The sequence below is a fragment of the Gracilinanus agilis genome, chromosome 4, assembly GCF_016433145.1.
Source record: "Gracilinanus agilis isolate LMUSP501 chromosome 4, AgileGrace, whole genome shotgun sequence".
Lineage (NCBI taxonomy): Eukaryota > Metazoa > Chordata > Mammalia > Didelphimorphia > Didelphidae > Gracilinanus > Gracilinanus agilis.
This window is the reverse complement of record NC_058133.1, coordinates 492,119,397-492,137,864: the sequence shown is the minus strand read 5'-3', so window position 1 is coordinate 492,137,864 and position 18,468 is coordinate 492,119,397. Positions and strand designations below refer to the sequence as shown.

Sequence of the window (18,468 nt, the reverse complement as noted above, 5' to 3'; positions counted from 1 at the left end):
TAATTCCATCATCCTAATATGTGAAACAGAAGAATGTGGGGTGTCTGCACAGGCAGCAAGGTGGGCCAGTGAAGGCGAACTGGGCCTGGAGTCAGGCCAACTTGAGAGGCTTCTCTTCAGAGCTTCATATTCATTCACTTCATATCTGTGTGACTTTACCTCATCCTCAGATTCCTAATCTGACAAAAAGGGGATAATAGCACCTACCTCCTAGGGTTGTGAGGATCAAATGAAATTATATGTAAAGTTTTTTTGTAAACTTTAAAGATAAATAGATATAGATAAAATAATATTATACACATACTGTTATTATCCAAGATAAAAAGGATAGCTACCTCTCAGGAATAGAAGTGCTGGAACAGACCAAACTGCACCTAGAAACCTTTGTCAGTTTTATTTTACCTTAATATACATTTATACAGGTGATAATAAAAAGGCTCTCACACCACAGTTCAGTGAGTTATTCCCTAGTTTCCAGAAGAATGCATGCTGTTACAAATGAGAGGTAGAAACACTGTATTAAAGACCTAGAAATACAAACATTCTATAAATAAACGTCCAAATTAACTGTTGGAATTTCATACAGATAAATAAGGTAAAAATTACATTACTTTGTCAGAGTAAAGAGAAACTCATGGTTTTCATCAGTACACTAAAACAATATCGATGCCAGAGCTACTGTACAACGTTGTCCAAGAGTCCAGACCACGTTAGCTAAGAGGATTAAAATGATTTTGTTCTGGAGAATGGTTTATTCAAGTATCCAAGCAGTTAAGTAACAAAAACAAAATAAAATACAATATTGGAACCATTTCCAGAGGAGTCTTCAGGTAACTTACCTAAATACTCCAGGCCTTGCTATTTGGTAAGCTGCAAGAATTGAGCTTGAAATGAAAAGTGCCCACCTAGGTGGGGGAGCCCCTCTCCCCCGCTTCCTTAAGAAAAAAGCGAACCTGATTTTTCATTAATTTGATGCAGAAACCCCACATCATTAACAAGCATCTAGATTACCAACCTTGGCTTGGGCCTCAATATTCTTGAGAGCCCCTCTCAATTTCCAGCATTGGTTCTAATACTGCCCAAGAAACCATAGACAGAGAGTGCTTTTTACACACCCCTTCAGATCACAGGCGCTAATTAATGCACATTCTGCATGCACAACAAAAAATGTAACCAAGCCTTATATAGGAAAAGCAAAAACAACCAGGAACTCAAAACATTTCTGTTACTGAAAAAATTGGTAGCTGTAGACAAATAGGTAAAAAAAGGCAAAAGTTCACATGAATATAAGTTTGTACAGTCTGTTTAAAAGTCTCCTAGAAGTTACATCTGAAATTCCGCAAAGGATTTATTTACAATAAAATGAAACTTTTTGGAGTAAGTCCATTGTGCCTTATCTGGTGGTGTTAAATGAATAGTTCTGCAAAGTCCAATATAATTGCTTTAGTAAATTAGTGCAATATGAAATCTGTTAGAAGGAAATCAAGCTGTAGCCACAAAAGTCAGGTCAAATGTGGGATTCTTGACAAAGTGAGCACAATTTCTTCCAAGGGCCAGCTTTTCATCTCACTCTTGGGGTGCCTGCTCAGACTGAGCCAACTCACCCTAAGAGTCAAACCTGCCCCTGCCTGCCCAGGCTGGAGTTTCCCAGTCTATGCTTCAGGCATTTCCTGGCAGTCTGAGAGGCAAACCTTGAAGGCGACTCCATCTCCAGCAGCATCTCCCCCACTGCTGTGGGAGCTGGGGCAGCACTCACCATTCCCCAAGATCCTCAAGGAGAATCGCTGCCTTGATCCTTCATTTCAGTCCAGGATGCACTTACCAAGTCCGAAAACCGGGGAGATTCTGTCAAAGGAAAGGGGGAAGGGGGGAGGGAGGGCGCTTCTCTGTAAGGCAGATCATTCCTACAAATACAGCAGTCATTTAGGGGTCCTCTTTGGCCTGCACCAACTTAAAAGCCATTGTGGGGAGAGGGTCCCAGGGCCCCAGCTCCCTGATATCACTGCTGCTTGGTCCATGGGAGAGGCTATGGCTCATAGACAGTCACTGCCCCATAGCAGAGTGCAGATAGCCTTCTTTCAATACTAGATTTATCTGCAAACAAAAACAGAACATTCGCTTTAGGACAGACAATGTAAGCCAGGAAGAGTTGACTAACTCAAACTGAAAAGGAGACTCTCACCCTCTAACTGCCCTGGACTGACAGGAGTCACTAGAACTGTCCTTGCACTCTGACAAACACGGAGCATGACAGGCCATCCCTCCCATGAAGATGGGGAGCAGCGCAAAGCTCTTATCTGTTAGCTGCTAACCTGCTCAGACTGACAGAACCTGAGAAGGGAAGGCTTTCACACTTTAAAACCAGGACCAAAGTCTGAGCTCTGATTTCTTCTTCTGAAAATGCAGTTAAGACATGCCCGACCCAGATTTAGAATGTTTGTGTGGGTCAACAGAGAATGTTCTGATCCCACTGCATATCCCCAGGTCCAGGCCAATAAGACTAGGAGTTCCTTGGAGACAGGGGCTAACTTTAGCTTCTTTTTTGTATCCCTGCTCTTAGGGCAATGCCTGGCACATAGTAGGAGTTTCCTAACTGCAGTGCTAGCAAGTGCTCTTGGCATGAATCTCTATTACCAGTAAGGAGGCTACCCCTCCCCTGTAGTGCTTTCACCAGGATTGAATCAATCTGAACTTCTGGAGATATGGCATTTTTCCAGTTAATAACCTCTTAAAAGATTTCTAAAGAAACACTTATGAAAGTGAAAACTCTCTTGAGCTTGGGGGTCAGAAAGGACACCAATTTTACCAGCATTTTCCTTTTTACAGAATTATAAGCTCCAGTTCCTCTCCCCAAGCCCCTTTGGGGGGACACTTACATTTGTGGACATTTTCGATGTCTGCAGGGTCCTGTAGGATCTTTGTTAAGCCTTCCAAAAGAAGAGCTGCTTTGTGATACCGATACACAATGTCTTCCGTCTGCTGAAACATCTCATCAAGGGCTGCAGATTGCACCTGGGAAGAGGTGATATAGTCACAACTTTCCAAACTACCCCCAAGCAAACAAAATGTATTTAAAACAAAAAAGTTTTAAATCTTGGAATTAAACAAATACATTCTGAGGAAATTATAAGTTGAATTAGCATATAAATAACTCTAAAGCTAAAACTTTATCTACATGAACTTTTAGTGCAAAGATAAAAGCTCTCTCAAGTGGACCATAAATAGCTTTCTTATATCGATATAAAAGGTTAAATATCCAACTGCATAATTAAGAACCTAGTATTTCATAAAAAGTAGTTTTGTTAGGAGATATCTGGTTAAACAGCATGTAATCTGATGTAGCGTCTTCATCTAACCAAGGATTTTATTGTTCCATGATATCCAGGGTTTCTCTTAATCATTATGACCATTCTTTGGGTAAAGCATTCTCCTTCCTCAAGTTTGGCACAATTCAGTATTTCCTCATGTTGTGGTCCAACACACAGGGAGAAGGGCAGTAATGAGAGAGCCAGGAGACATCAGTCTTAGTTCCAACTCTGCCACTAACATGCTGTGTGACCCTGGGCAAGTCACTCAGCCTCCCTGGGCCTCAGTTTCTTTATCTGTCAAGTCAGATGAGCTGATCTCTAAAGTCCATTCTAAGAGTCCTTCCAATTGTCCCACAAGTTCACTCTTTCTTCAGAAGTGCAAATCACATAGCCATTATCCATGTTCTAACTCTTGCTTCACAATGGATGAACCATGAGTTCTGACAAAATTAGTTCAAAATTAGTCCTCGAAGAACAGGGACTGTCTTTCTACCTTTCCTTGTGTCCCCAGCACTCACAAAGGGCCTGGCACATAACTACTGGTGCTCAATAAATGCTTGGTGACTGACCAGAAAAAAGTAATACCAAAAAAGATAAGAGAGATCATTTCACCTACATGGAATGAAAAGTACATTTACATAGACAAAATTAATGCAAATAGGATAAGAAGGGAAATTCTTACTGGGCAAAAAACTCTTATCAATATGTGATAAAGCTCTACTGTCCAGCACATATAAGTAACTCACAAAAATACCAAGGTCAAAAGCCATTTGCCAGGAGAGAAGTCGCCAAAGGATACGAACAGTCCTCAACTTTATGAAAGAATGTTCCTAATCATTGAGGAGATAAATATCAATCAAAACAGCTCTGAGGTTCCACACCGAACTCAGCCAAAGGGCAAAAATGGCAAAGACAATATTGGAGGGTTTGTGTGAAAAGCCAGGTGGAGCCTGTCTCACTGCTAGTAAAGCTATGACTTGACCCGGGGATTCTGGGAAACAATGCAGAATGATGTGATTGAACTCCAGTCCCTCCCAAGGAGCTCAGTGATGAAAAAGAGCAGGTCCTGGTATCCCGGGATGCTGAGAGCAGCACCTCTAGTCTTCGCAATGGCCCCTGCAAGGAAGTCACGGAAGTGACAGTCCATGAACAGAATAGAGTGAGCTAGGGAAGCACAGAAAACCTAGTTTTGGAGGGGCACGAGCAGAGTTAAAAAGCATCAAATCCAAGGAGAAGAGGAACTAAATGCAGTATAGGAGTGGTGGGGCAAGACCTGGCCTGAAGACAAGAGAGCTGCAGAGCTTCTGCTCTCCCAACAAAAGCTGGGATCTGTGGTGACGGCACACTGCAGCAAACAGCAGACTTATTCAATGTGTTGGTTAATTTTGTTCAATTGTCTCTCCCTCTTCTTCTTATCCTTTGTCATATAAGCTAGATAGATCCATGGAAGATGGATCATCATGTACAAGGAACTGTAATAGGGCCATTATTGCTGGATCACAGAATACATGCAGGGAGGTCAGTCAGGCATAAGGAGACTAAAAAAATAGGAAGGGCACAGGTTATGAAAGCCTTTAAAAGGCAAATAAGGAATTTTAGATTTGATACTGGAGGTAATGGGGGGGGGCACATAGTTAAGTCTGTACCTAAGAAAGAACACTCACATCTGAGTAGAAGATGAAAAAGGTGAGGATTTGATGAAAAAGATAATTAAGTTCAACTTTAGATATGCTGAGGTGAAGAAGTCTACAAAACATTAAAAGATGGAGATGTCAGCCTGGAGGTTAAGGCTACACAAATGAAAATGAGAATCACTGGAAGAGATGTGAAGATAATATCTCAGGCAGCAGATAAGACTCTCAAGGGAAGTAAACAAAGGGAAAAAAGAAGACCGTGCAGGACCCTCTTCTGAGTGAGCATGCCCTGGACAAAGATCCAGAAAAGGAGGCTGAGAAGCCATCAGAAGTAGGAAAAACAAGTCAGAGCTGTGTCATGAACCAAAAAGATGATGGGGCAGAGTCAAAGGCTTCAGTGAGTCAAAAGGACAAGAACTAAGAAAAAGCCATTAAATTTGGCAGCTAAGGGGGCAGCTGGGTAGCTCAGTGGATTGAGAGTCAGGCCTAGAGACAGGAGGTCCTAGGTTCAAATCCGGCCTCAGACACTTCCCAGCTGTGTGACCCTGGGCAAGTCACTTGACTTCCATTGCCTACCCTTAACACTCTTCCACCTATAAGTCAATACACAGAAGTTAAGGGTTTAAAAGAAAAAAAAAAGAAAAGAAAATTTGGCAGCTAAGAGAAGGCAGAGACAACTTAGAAGATAACACCTCCAATTGAATGATGGGGCTGGAAGACAGACAGCAGAGTTGGGATGAGAGTAGAAAGCCAAGTGGAGACATTGATTATAGATGGTCTTTCTTAGGGAGTTGAGCCCCAAAAGAAGAGAATGAGAGATGGGAGGCGGGAGTCTGGGGAGAGTTGGGGGGGGAGAGGGGGGAAGACTTATAGGCAGTCACAAAGCAGCTGGTAGATGAGGAGACTGAAGTAAGAGGGATAGATATGACAAGATGGAAGGAACCAATCATCTGTGCACACAGAAGGGTTCACCTTGGCCAAGAGAAGGGCCATCTCTTCACATGAGACACGGGAGCAAAAAGAGTTCTCAATGAAAGGTCTGAATTTTTTCAGTGAACTAGGAGGCAAAGTTTGGGGATGGGGAGCCATGGAAAGTGTAAAAGGACTGCCTTGGCACAGTGAAGACCCAGTCACCAGGGCTTAATGATTTTTCTCTAGCTTCATCCAGCAGCACATGAATAGGAGCAACCCAAGTCTAAAGTGAGGCCTTCCTTACATTTAATTGTTTACTCCTTCTAGGGTCAGTGGAGGATTTGTGAGAGGACTGCATACAAATCAGTTCAGAGAGAGCAGCTAAGTAGCACAGTGAATAAAGCACCAGGCCTGGAGTTGGGAAGACGGGTTCAAATCTAGCCTTAAATATGTGCTAGCTGTGTGACCCTGGGTAAGTCACTTAATCCCCATTGCATAACCCTTACTGCTCTTCTGTCTTAGAAATGATACGAAGACAAAAGGCAGTTAAAAAAAAAATTACAGATGTGGCTGGGCAGTGACATGCACTTTTGGAGAGCTATTCCCAGTGATAAGATCATGCATCCAATGAAGTAACTCTACAACAAGGCTCTCTTTCAAGGTCCAAGCTGAGCAGATCATTACTCTCCCAGTCTGTTTCCAAACTACCTTTCCAAATCTCTCACCACTCCTTTTCTACACACACCATGTGTAGACCACATGTTGGCTTGTCCCTTCACTGGGAACTTGTTATCCCACCTCAGAACCCATGGTTTATGCCTTTACCTAGAAGGTCCCAATCTCCATTCTGCCTGTGAAAATATTATCCATGCTTCAAGACCCACTTCAGATGCCACCACTTCCATGAAGCCGTCCCTGATTCCCAGAGTTGCAAATGGTCTTTCCTACTATGGAGCACATGACCTGTTTTCTTTTATATTATGCTAGGGCCTACATTGCAAGGATTGCCTTCTTTAATCTAGGTGACCCTTAATGCCAAGAATAAAACTCTGCACACAGGGGGCAGCTGGGTAGCTCAGTGGATTGAGAGTCAGGCCTTGAGATGGGAGTCCTAGGTTCAAATCCAGCCTCAGACACTTCCCAGCTGTGTGACCCTGGGCAAGTCACTTGACCCCCATTGCCCACCCTTACCAATCTTCCACCAAGGAGTCAATACACAGAAGTTAAGGGTTAAAAAAAACAAAAAACTCTGCACACAGCAAGCACAATTCTTAAATTCAATATATAAATAATATTAACAATTAAGCAACAAGAAGCATTTAGACTTATTCCATTCATTGCAAAGTAATCACAAATTCAGAATTAAGACAGTGCTGCACATCCATTTAAAAGGAAGAAATGGTGCAAAAGAGATGATTGATGCAAGTCAGCAGGTCATCTTCCAAGAAAGAAGTCCCATTCAGAGAACCATTACCGTTCACATTTAAACCATACAAAGGGGAAAACTGTGCAGGATTACCATCTCTACAGCACAATTGTAGATGAGTTTCTCTGCAGTCACACTATTGATTTCATCAATGAATCTTTGCTTGTCAGAGAAGAAGCGATTCAGCTTTTCTGTAAGTTTCTTGCACATGGTGATACAGAATTTATATCTCTCATTCAGATTTTTGACAACTGGAAAAGTTAAGACATGGCACAAATCTGTCAATATAAAAATAGAAAAGATCCCCTCTTCTTCCTACTTCTTTACTCTGGTTACACAATTAGGACTGATATTAGAAAATTGGACTAAAAACCCCCATTTTACCCCTAAGGCTTTCTTCTAATTAAAATAACATTAACACAGCCACCTTTTTCTCCATCTACTGCATATACTTTCTTTTTTTTAATTTCTTAAATAACTCCTATCAGCTCCTCCTGAAATGATTAAAGGAGTCACTGAAGCTAGAAAATAGCTACTCTATTGCCATGTTCCATACCTTGTTTAACAGCAGTCGATGGGTTCAATTTCCCTGATTTGATCTGGGCTTTGGCAAGGTGCAAAGACGAAGCTAGCAGTTGGGCTGCTTTCATGTATAATACCAATTGTTCTACTTGTCTAGAGAGGAAACACAAAAATTCAGACTTTAAATATTAGACCTAACTTCTCTCAACTTGGCTCATTTATCAGATATCCTCCCCATCCTTAGGATATAAAAAGAGGCAAGACCTCTCAAGGTGAAATGACTATTCCCCAAACCTGAATGGCTATGCATTAGTAAAACAGGAAAATTAAAAACAACACAGGAAAGACAAGGCTATACCCTAATTATTTCTGAGAAGGCTTACATAATATTATCACTGAATCTCCCACATGCCAACCTAGAAATGGTGCTTGGGTGGCTGTGCAGTTCTGCTGTGATGCCAGTATGAGCCTTTGATGAATATATATAGTCTCTTAATAAGTTAGTTATACCTAGTATTTATATAGTGCTTTAAGGTTCAAAAAGTACCTTACAATCATCTCATTTGCTTCTCACACCCCTAAGAGGAAGGTACTCTTATGATTCCCATTTTACAATTGAGGTAACTGAGGCAGATGAAGGTTAAGTGGCTTACCAAGGGTCACAAAGCTTCTTAGTCTCTGAAGCTGGATTTGTACTCAAACCTTCTAGATCCTGAGTCCTGAGCTGGATTCACTGTACCACCTGCCTTTTCTTACATTCTCTTCATCTCCCAACCCCACTGACCCACATCCCCTTCTCCTTTCCCCTAATCTCTGACAAAGAGATGGCTGTCTCCTTATGTCCGCAATCCAATCTATTCCCATTCCTCTCTCCCAGTCAGAATACTCACTTTCTCTCTCTCAGATCTTCACAGCACAATTCTCCCCAACCAAAGCCACAGCTTCAACACAGCCTACACCATTCCTTCCACTTAGTATCTTATGTCTCACCTCTCTTTCACACAACTGTTTACCCAGTGCTGCCTCCACTGTCTTCATTGCCATCAGACCTCGTCCTTCTTCACTATCTGCTGAAAGTGAAAGCAATGACCACTCTCCTATCATGGAGAGTGGCTCTCTCCCTGTTCTCCTTCCATGGTCATCATGTCCCCTGCCTGGTGGTGTTCTCCCAAGTCCTGTCCCAGTCCTTCTTTTTTTCTCTTTCTTCCTTCTTTCTCAGCTAATCGGCACATTGGGTCACCATCATCTCTATGCTAAATCAACTACAGATATTTTTACCTGCTGTCTACTAGACATTTCAAATAGGATGTCCAGAGACATTTTGAGCTTAACATGCCCACAAATGAATTCTTCTTTCCCCTATTTCTGCTCTAAAGCCTATTGTCCGCCCAGAGCTTCAGCTCTTCAACTTCTTTTGTTTTTTGGAAGCATACCATTCTTTACTTTATTCCCTCTATGAATTTTTCTCTAATGTTAGCAATGTTTTCTTTCATAGCATGGCAAACATAGAAATATGTATTATAATATATATACAACCTATAGCATATTACTTGCCTTCTTCCTAGAATGGCTGAATATTATACTGACATTTCCATGCATATGTGATATGTAAATTTCTTCAGGAGAGGACAGTTATTGCCTTTTCTTTGTATCCTCTGCCCTTAGTATAGTGCCTGGCACATAGGAGGTACTTAAAAATGCTTGGTGATTGAGAGACTTTTCCAATCTTAGAAACATCAGCCAGGTGCCATGTGTACAATGGCAGAGAGACATTCTCTCAAGCAGTTTTCAAAAGAAAGTTAAACTACTGACAGTCATAAGAATGCTCAAAATCACTAAGAAAAAAAAATTCAAATGAAAACTGAAGTTTCTGCCTCACACCATTAATTAGTTAAAATGAGAAATGCAAATACAAGAGGAGGCTAGAGGATGATGGTCACACTAAGCCATTGTTGGCAGAGTTGTGCATTGGTCTAACTGTTCTGGAAAACAATTTGGAATTGAAGCAAAATAGGTTCCTAAGCGATATTACTATTATTAGGCATACTCCACAAGGAGGTCCAAGAAAAGAGAAAGGCTCTGTATGTAACAAAATATTGATTGCCATTGTGACAGCAACAAACAGGAAGTTAAACGGGAACCCACAGATTGGAGGAGGATTGGAGGAGGACTGGCCAGTCAACAAGCATTTATTAATTAAGGGCTTGTTCTGTGCCATGTGTTGCATCAAGATGCAAAGAAAGGCAAAACCTATTTCCTGCCCTCATGAGGCTCACATTCTAATGGAGAGATAAGATGCAAACTCAGAAGGAAAGCCCTCTGAATGGCAGTGAGGTGAGTAGAAAATAAAAAGGCCTGCAGCCCACAGGGAGTTGGAACAGGAAGCCAGGGTGATGTGATGTAAGATTCCTGCATCCTAAGAAATGAATAGAAATGAGAGAAACTTGTACAGACTTGGGCAAAGTAAAATCACTAAATTCAAGAGGACAAATCACTTGATGACTACAGTGATTTAAGACAAACATAAATAGGACTGATGCTGAAGCCCACCTCTTCCCACCCTCTCCCCTTTTGCTGGCAAAGAGACTGGGTTAAAGCCTGCTGTGGGATGTATGTTTTAGACCCAACCAATGGATTCTACTTGACTGTACTTATTTGTCATAAAGGAAAGTGTGGGGAGTGGGGACTTTAAAGTGGCAAAGTCAGGGGGGAAAAAAAAAAGGGTAGGACAAAGATCTCTACTCTCCCTGTTTTAAACTACTTGCTTCCAAGAGGGCTCTACATCTCTCAGATCTGTCAGAAAATTGTTCCCATACATTCCGATGCTCAGAGGAAACAAAAGGAGCTGTAGTAGTTCTGTATTAGCACAAACCCCCAAACTCTTCTCTTCTTTTCTTACCTGATGGCAAATGAGGTCAGTTTTTTACTCCTGTATTAATTTAATAAAACTTCTTTCAAAATGTAACAGTTCCAGTTTAAATATTGTCCTCAAGAGAAGTTTTTAAAATAAGGAAAAACACAGTAGGACATACTGAGGCATAAAGGAAACTATGAATGTCCTTTCTCTCTCTGAGTGTCAAAAACAGAAATGGGGGAAGAGAGGGATGGAGAGAGGTGGCTCAATGGATACAGTGCCAGGCCTGGAGCTGGATTCAAATCAAACCTCAGATGCTTCCTAACTGTGTGACCTGGGGAAAGTCATTTAACCTAGATTACCTAGCCCTTGCTATTCTTCTGTCTTAGAATTGATACTAAGATAGAAGATACAGATTTCTTTTAAAAACCAGAAATGGGAAAACCAAATAGGTCACCAAGGTAAATCTATCTGACCTGCAGGGCCATCTACTACTCTAGGTTCCTTTCCATGTCTCTTCAAAGCCAAGTTTCTTGATAAGAAAACATTCCCAAGCCCTATCTTAATTAACACAATAAATTTACAACAGAACAAAGAATTCTAGGTTATCTTCTCATTTCTTCTCTTGATGGGACTGGATAAATTGGATAAAAGGTTATTATTTCACACACACAAGTTCACAGAAGACACCTACCCCCAGTCCTTGCTCAGCTGGCTTATCTGATCCACCACCACACTCTCCTGGATCTGGTACAGGGATACCGCTGATGTGCATAGCTCAGGATTACCTCCCCTTATGGCTGTCAGATCCAGCACGCACTCAGTGAATGTCAGCATCGTATTCAGGTGACGAAGCGTGTCTGTGTGCTCCCTCTGTAGGGAAGAGGGGGATGTCTTTTAACTTTAATCACATGGTACCCACCTGCCCAGAAAAACTCCTGAAGTCACATATTCACTAGCAGAGAAAAATATTACCATCTTCACTTCCAGAGGGTAGAGGATAAAAAAATTAAAAAATTAAAAAAAATTTTTTTAAAAAGCTATACTAGTTTACACCTGGACAGATAACTGTATCTGAACTGCACTTCTCATCTTGTTTAAAAAAAAAAGAAATAGAAATTCTAAGTAACTCGCTGTAAATCAGTAGTTACTTATAAAACAGTTCAGTTACTGATTGGGCCAGGTCCTGTGATAGGTGCTGGAGATAAAAAGACAAAAACAAAACAGTCCCTGTTCTTATAGGAAGCTTAATTCACAAAAAGGAGTCCAGGTTCAGTAAATAATATCCCCAAATAATTCATCTCAAAGTCCATTTGTAAATTTTGAAGTCGTGTACCATTTTTTTACTAACAATGTTCACTTCAAAGGTTAATTTCTAGGTGGCTCAGTGAATTGAGAGTCAGGCCTAGAGACAGAAGGTCCTCAGTTCAAATCTGGCCTCAGACACGTCCTAGCTGTGTGACCCTGGACAAGTCACTTAACCTCCATTGCCTAGCCCTTAATGTTCTTCTGCCTTGGAATCAAAGATGGAAGGTGAGGGTTTAAAAAAAAAAAGTTTAATTTCTTCTTCATGTCTGAGTGCTCCTTAGAGAGTACTATGTTCCTCCCTCAAGGTACAGATGTATTTTAGAGTGACTTAATTATCTTCAAATGTGGTAAAAGAACCCAATGGCAAAATCTGGACAGGTCAACTAGATCAGAGTAAAGGCCTAAAAGAATTAAACATCACATTCAACTTAGCTTTCACCTAATTCCATGCTGGCAGGGAAGTAGAATGAATAAGTCGTGGGGAAACTCAGTGTAGGAGGTGGGCATGGCAAGGAGGAGGGCATGGCATGTGATGGGCAAGAAGCAATAAGAAACCCTGCTGACCTTGGCTCTAGAAAGTTCCCTCAAGACAGATATCAAAGACTGGTGACAGAGGCTGGCCTTACTGATCCTCTTTCTCCACTGGGGATGAAAGGCAGTGCTCCTGAGAAATTCTAGTAGCAGGAAAATGAGACCTGGCACAATTCAGGGCATCAACTGCTTTCCCTCAAGCCACCAGAGGGTTTGGCTTCAAAGGTGGGAAGATAGGAGCCAATGCTGAATATATGCACCCTCAGGTAGTCTGGGAAGAGAAGTAAGCTAAAAGCTCTGGGGATGGAAGGACCTTGGCTTGGAGAACAGAATGCCCCCATTCCAGAAAGTCTCATCTGAAAAAATAATCTACTATTTCAGGATGATCTTTCCAATACGGAAATCTTAGAATGTGTGTAAAAGTTCTCATTGGGGCTAAAATCCTTCACTCAATCTGTTTGCAGACAACAGGGATTCATTCTGGAGGGGCTGCATGAGCAGGCTAGTCTCTGGCAATGTGGATGGTTTTCCCATTTTTAATAATCCCTGGCTATGTGTCTATGAGTTTTCTCTCTCTTCTGAAGAAAAAAAAACTGTGAAAATAAGAAGTCCTTTTTTTTTATGCTGGGACTCCCTGGGTATCACTTAACTAAGTAACTTAACTGAGTAACTAAGAGCAACTTATAGCCTTCTTAGAGGTTTTCCATTAGCTCAATCTTTTATTCAAGAAAGTAGCATCTCCTTCATTCATTAAAGAACTTAACAGCATTTTGTGGATGAAAAAGACAAAATCAGAAAAAAGGAATAAAAATGGCCAAGTGTTATTCAGTGGTGCCTTTTCTACTTTGTATTAAATATGACATTAAAATGCTGAAATATCTTTATCACTACCTCCATGAGAGTTTCTTCTGGAAGTTCAGGAGCTTCAAAAGTGATAAAGCCCTCCAAACTGGGAGGGGAGGTGCCATAAGGTGTGTACTTCAGGCTTGGCGCTGCCTCTGCTCCGGGTGGAGAAGAGCCCATATAAATCCCAGGAGGTGATCCCATATATACACGGCCACTGGTGGAGCAGAGAGACCCTCCAGAGCTGTTTGATCCAACTACGAGAAGAGAAAACAGAGACAAGGCTCCTGGGGCTAATTCTTTAACTCATCTACTTATTAGTTAATATCACAGAACCAATGAGGCAATATATCAGATGAGAAAAAACACACAATTCTATCTTCATGCTCTCTACAACTCATAAAATTGGAAATTTGGCTGAACACTGTCCCAAATATTCAGAGGAACTATTTCTCCAAAGAGATAAGAGTACTTGCAACAACACCAACATATCTAGCACAACTTCCATTTTCCAAAGGACTTGCAGGTACAATCTAAGGCACCCTCAGACTGCACATTTATCCCTCAGACTATTCCATCAATATATGATTCACATTTAAAAACATGAAACTTATTCCATGTGTTCTCATTTTTCACTTTTAAACTGCTGTGAAATGTTGGCTACAAATAATAGTTTCCTTGTCTGCAAAATGAAAGCCAAGCTAAGGTCTTAAAGAGGGTCTCTGGCCTGCCAAGAACAGACGGGGACTAGAATGCCCAGCCTGAATGACTCACTTCACTGTCCCACCTGGGCTAGGTCTGAATTGAAACCACTGACAATTTCTAAGATAGCACAGAGCTACCACTCTAATTACTTGATACATTCCAATCCCAACCTAGCCTGCCATGAGAAAACAATAACTCACCTGAGGTTGTCCTTGTGCGAAGAACCATCTGGGTGCAAGTAGGAGGTGTAGCACTATTGGGAGGCGATCCTACCGTAAACATTACAGCCCTAGAACTGGCCCCAGTGGCCCCAGGAGGTCCCAGAACAATGCCACAGGTCCCTGCAGGAGCTACAAGAGAAAGACACAATATGATTTCTCGTAGAATACAAGCCACTCGATGTTATCTTGCTCTCCTAGATGTCCCTAGTCCACACTGCAAATGAAATCGTGCTGTTGTGGGAGCCTGTCTCCTAACTTTGTACAGATTTGGGGGCAGCTAGGTGGTTCAGTGGATAGAGCACCAGGCCTGGAGACAAGAGTTCCTGGGTTCAAATCTGACTTCAAACACTTTCTAACTATGTGACCCTGAGCAAGTTACTTAACCCCAATTGCCCAGCTTTTACTGTTCTTCTGCCTTGAAAATGATATTTAATATTCATTCTAAGACAGAAGATAGGGCTTTTTCCACTACCCCACCAAGCACATTCCTTCAGAACTTGACCAAAAAGGAAGTTACTACTGTGTTAATGTTACTAAGCCTTAGCAATTAGAAAAGTCTGCCCTCATGGAGCTTGCAGTCAAGTTGGACGCTATCAGACATGTACTTGGAAATATTTACCACATGCCTGAGCAGCCCCAATGTACAAAGTGCTGTGTGTGGTCACAAAGGGAAAGATTGTGTTACTCCTAGATAAGCTGGCCTTTGAGACTGATTTGGATAGACTAGGATGGTGGAAAAAAGCAAGTTCTAGGCAGGAAAGAGCATGAGCCAAAACTGAGGGGGAAGAGAAACATGTGAGGAAAGAGGACATGTGATGATGAATAGACTCACTTAGCCAAAGCATAGAGGATGTGAGAGAAAAGCAGCATCAGATAATCCTGGAAAGGCAGAGGGCAGTCTAGTTGGGAAGGTCAAGCAAAGGAGTATCAAAACTTGATTTAATATTCAATAGGGAACCACTAAGAAGGACTGAGCAGGAAAAACAAAACTGGATTTATAAATGTGAGTGAGGATAAGATCACATGTCCAGACCTGGAAGGGACCTTAAAAAGTCAACTAGTCTAAGCAGAGGAGGCTCAGAGAGGCCACCTGATTTGCCAGCAGTCACATAGATGCTAAGTAGCAAAGTGGGGTAAGCAGACTTGGGTTCTGTAGCTCTCAAGTTCAAGTTTTCTAATCTATCACTATTAAGCACCTTCTTAAGTGCCCCAACCAGCCAATGCTGGGGATTCAAAGAAAAATCAAACAGTGGCTACCCTTGACAAGTTTACATTCTATATTTACAAATCCCAAGTATACACAAAGTAGGTCCAAAATAAAGACAAGGGTATTTAGAGAAAAAGTCCTAGGCTAGGGATTCAGCAAAGACTTGGAGTAGGAAAACGTGCTTCATCTGAGTTTTGGGGGAAAACCAAGGGCTCTTAAAGACAGAAATGGAGGAGAAGGAAGGGGAGAGGTTTAGGTCCAGAGATGACCTATGCAAAGTTCCAGAGGAAGACAGATGACATGCTGAAGGCGAGGATCTAAAAAACCAATTTTGGATCAATATGTGTTTGAAAGGGAGTAGTATATAAAACTGAAAAGGGCTTTCCACACCAAAAAAAAGAGTCAATATTTAACTCTAGACATAATTAAGAACCAGTCACCCACTTCTGAGCGGGGGCAATGACATGGTCAGAGCTATGATTCAGGAATACTGCTACAGTGAAAGATGAAGAGATGGGGCAGATGTTCAAGTTCAGGTAGACAAAGAATGGGCCACCATCTGGACATGAAAAATGAGAAAGAGAACAGTCACAAAACTAAGGTTTCCAATAATGGGAGACTGATCAGAGGAATGATGGGGATTCCATTGGTAGAAATCAAAAAGAAAAGATTTGGGGGTAAAGTTAGTAAACTGGATTTAGGCATGTCCATTGGAGGGGCAGGGAGAAAGGCGACAGGGAAGCACCCCTTAGTGCTGATTCTGTTTCAGTGATTTAGGCCCTCTCATTATTCCTGTGGGTGACTTGTTGTTTCCAGTCTTTTCATTTACCATAGATTCTTCCACCCCTGCCTGGGACTTTCTCCAACAATGCTCAGCAGCCCCAGGCAGCACTAAGGAGTGAGGGAAGAAGCCAGAATGGTCAAGATGGTTTCGGTGGATAGGAAACAATAGATGAACTAAGTCAAGTCAACATGCATTTATGGACCAAGCACTGGGCCAAAGCACACAATCTTATAGACAAAAAGACAAGATGAGGGCAAAGAACACACTAAGTATGAGGCATGGAAAAGGAGGAGAGGAACTGTAATATCTGGCAAATAATATCCTAAGAGGACAAGATAAATCTAAGGTGCCTGAACTGGAAATGAAGATGACAAGAGTGAAAGAATTGTGTAGTCATGATGTTAGAAAAGTGATCGATATAAATAGTGAAATCTGAGGATGATGGCAGGGGATGAGGAAGTGAGAAAGAAGTTGAATAAAAAGAGTTATTTTGTCTTTTTTTGGATCACTAGCTGGGGCAGTGGATAGAGTACCAGGCTTGGAGTATAGAGGACCTACATTCAAATCTGGCTGTGTCCCTGGGAAAGTCACTTAACCCTTACTACTCTTCTTTCTGCCTTAGCACCAATACATAGTGTTGATTCTAAGACAGAAGGTAAGAGCTTTAAAAAAAAAGTATAATTTTTACTTTAAAAATGAGTAAAAGATTCACTATATTCTTAACAGTGATCTTTATTATGAGTTTGAGTTAGGCTTAACTTGTTTTTTCCAATGACAGACAAATCCCCCAAAATGGGTTGATAATGGGTAGGCAGAAGAAAGAAATGATGAAATTAAAATATGCAAGTATGTTTAAAAAGAGATCTGATCCTTCTTACCAGTATCCATTGGTCGTTCTGTGTTGAGACTATCTGTACTGCCTTGATATAGCTGCCCACCTAAAGGTGTCTTCACTTGTTGATCTGACAATTTCCCAGTACTTACAGATCTATAAAAGGACAGTAATGTTATCAATAGAAAAGGCAATGATCAATCTTATAAAAATTATCTTGCATGCCAAAAAGACTAGGGCTTATACTGGGGCTATAAGAAGGCCATAAAATGGTAATTTCATCAGAGTGAGAAGTAAGAAATACTAAAAACCATAGGGTGGAAACAAATTTTCAAAAACCAAAACAAACAAAATCAGCTGGTCATTAGGTCCAGGAAGTCAATTTTGTCTAATGGTACACCAGGAAACAGCTGTAATTTTCACAAATATCCAAATATCTACAGAAGAAATTTCATATCCTACTCTCATGATGTAAAAGCTGTTTATTAAAATCTTGTAACTTCTATAAGGGAAAACATTTATGCTCTTCTCACATGCTTTTTAAACTTATGGCTACAAAGAAAAATGGGTCAAATGGACTATTTTACCTGCCAAATGGAGCCTTGCCATGCTGCTCAGCCATCTGCTTTTCACTTCCTTGGGCTGAGAGAAAATGTGAGAACTCTCGGGGGTCACTCACATCTTTAGCTTGCACATCTGTTGGTCCCTGGCGAGTAACCAAGGCTAGCAAATTGGAAGATGCTTGTGTTTTGGGGATCTTAGAAGGAGCTGTGGCCTAAAAAAATAAAACAAAGATGATTTTAATAGCATGCCTATTCATTTTCTATTTATAATATGCTAAAAGATGAGTTAAGTACTACTCTATTTATAATATGCTCTATTTATAATATGGTTTAATAAACCAACCTTCGTGGGAGAGCCAATGATTGTTGGTAAAGGAGTTTTAAAGAGCCAGTCTGAACTCCTAGGAGATGATCCCATGTGCTTGGTGGGGGAGGTTCCAAGGCTGACTGGCCGATTTGGCTGTGGTGAGTAGCTATATCCAAATCCTGCCTGGGATGGGCACACAGGGTCAGAATGCTGCTTTCGAAGTTTTTGTTTGTTCTGGTAGATATCTGTGAGCGTAGGAGCACTCTGAAGTCTAGCACCCATCAAAAGAGATTGTGGTGACTGTGACTGTGGGACTGGAGAACCTATGAACAAAAATTTACAAGGAGAGAAGAGTAGAACAAACGTAGATCACATCTTACAGTACTAAAACTATTGAACACATAAGGTTCAGTCTTATAACTATAAAAAGAACTTCTCTTTTCATGATGTGCTCAATTAACACAGGAAGAGAAATGGTATTAGACTACTCTCTCACATCCTCAACAATCAT

General features: G+C 41.2%; 1 protein-coding gene across 1 annotated transcript in view; it reads right to left on the bottom strand.

Moving 5' to 3' along the window:
* Positions 1-375: 375 nt before the first annotated feature.
* Positions 376-18,468, bottom strand: part of ULK2 (unc-51 like autophagy activating kinase 2) — an 84,645-nt gene continuing 66,552 nt past the window's right edge. Inside the window, exons 18-27 of the mRNA XM_044672996.1 lie at positions 17,994-18,280; positions 17,675-17,862; positions 17,134-17,243; positions 14,244-14,393; positions 13,387-13,595; positions 11,351-11,529; positions 7,837-7,955; positions 7,374-7,531; positions 2,877-3,012; positions 376-2,094 (exon numbers count right to left, since the gene is read on the bottom strand). Of these exons, the coding sequence (XP_044528931.1) occupies positions 2,027-2,094; positions 2,877-3,012; positions 7,374-7,531; positions 7,837-7,955; positions 11,351-11,529; positions 13,387-13,595; positions 14,244-14,393; positions 17,134-17,243; positions 17,675-17,862; positions 17,994-18,280 (1,604 nt within the window). The 3' untranslated portion in view covers positions 376-2,026. The remainder of the gene's footprint in view (positions 2,095-2,876; positions 3,013-7,373; positions 7,532-7,836; positions 7,956-11,350; positions 11,530-13,386; positions 13,596-14,243; positions 14,394-17,133; positions 17,244-17,674; positions 17,863-17,993; positions 18,281-18,468) is intronic.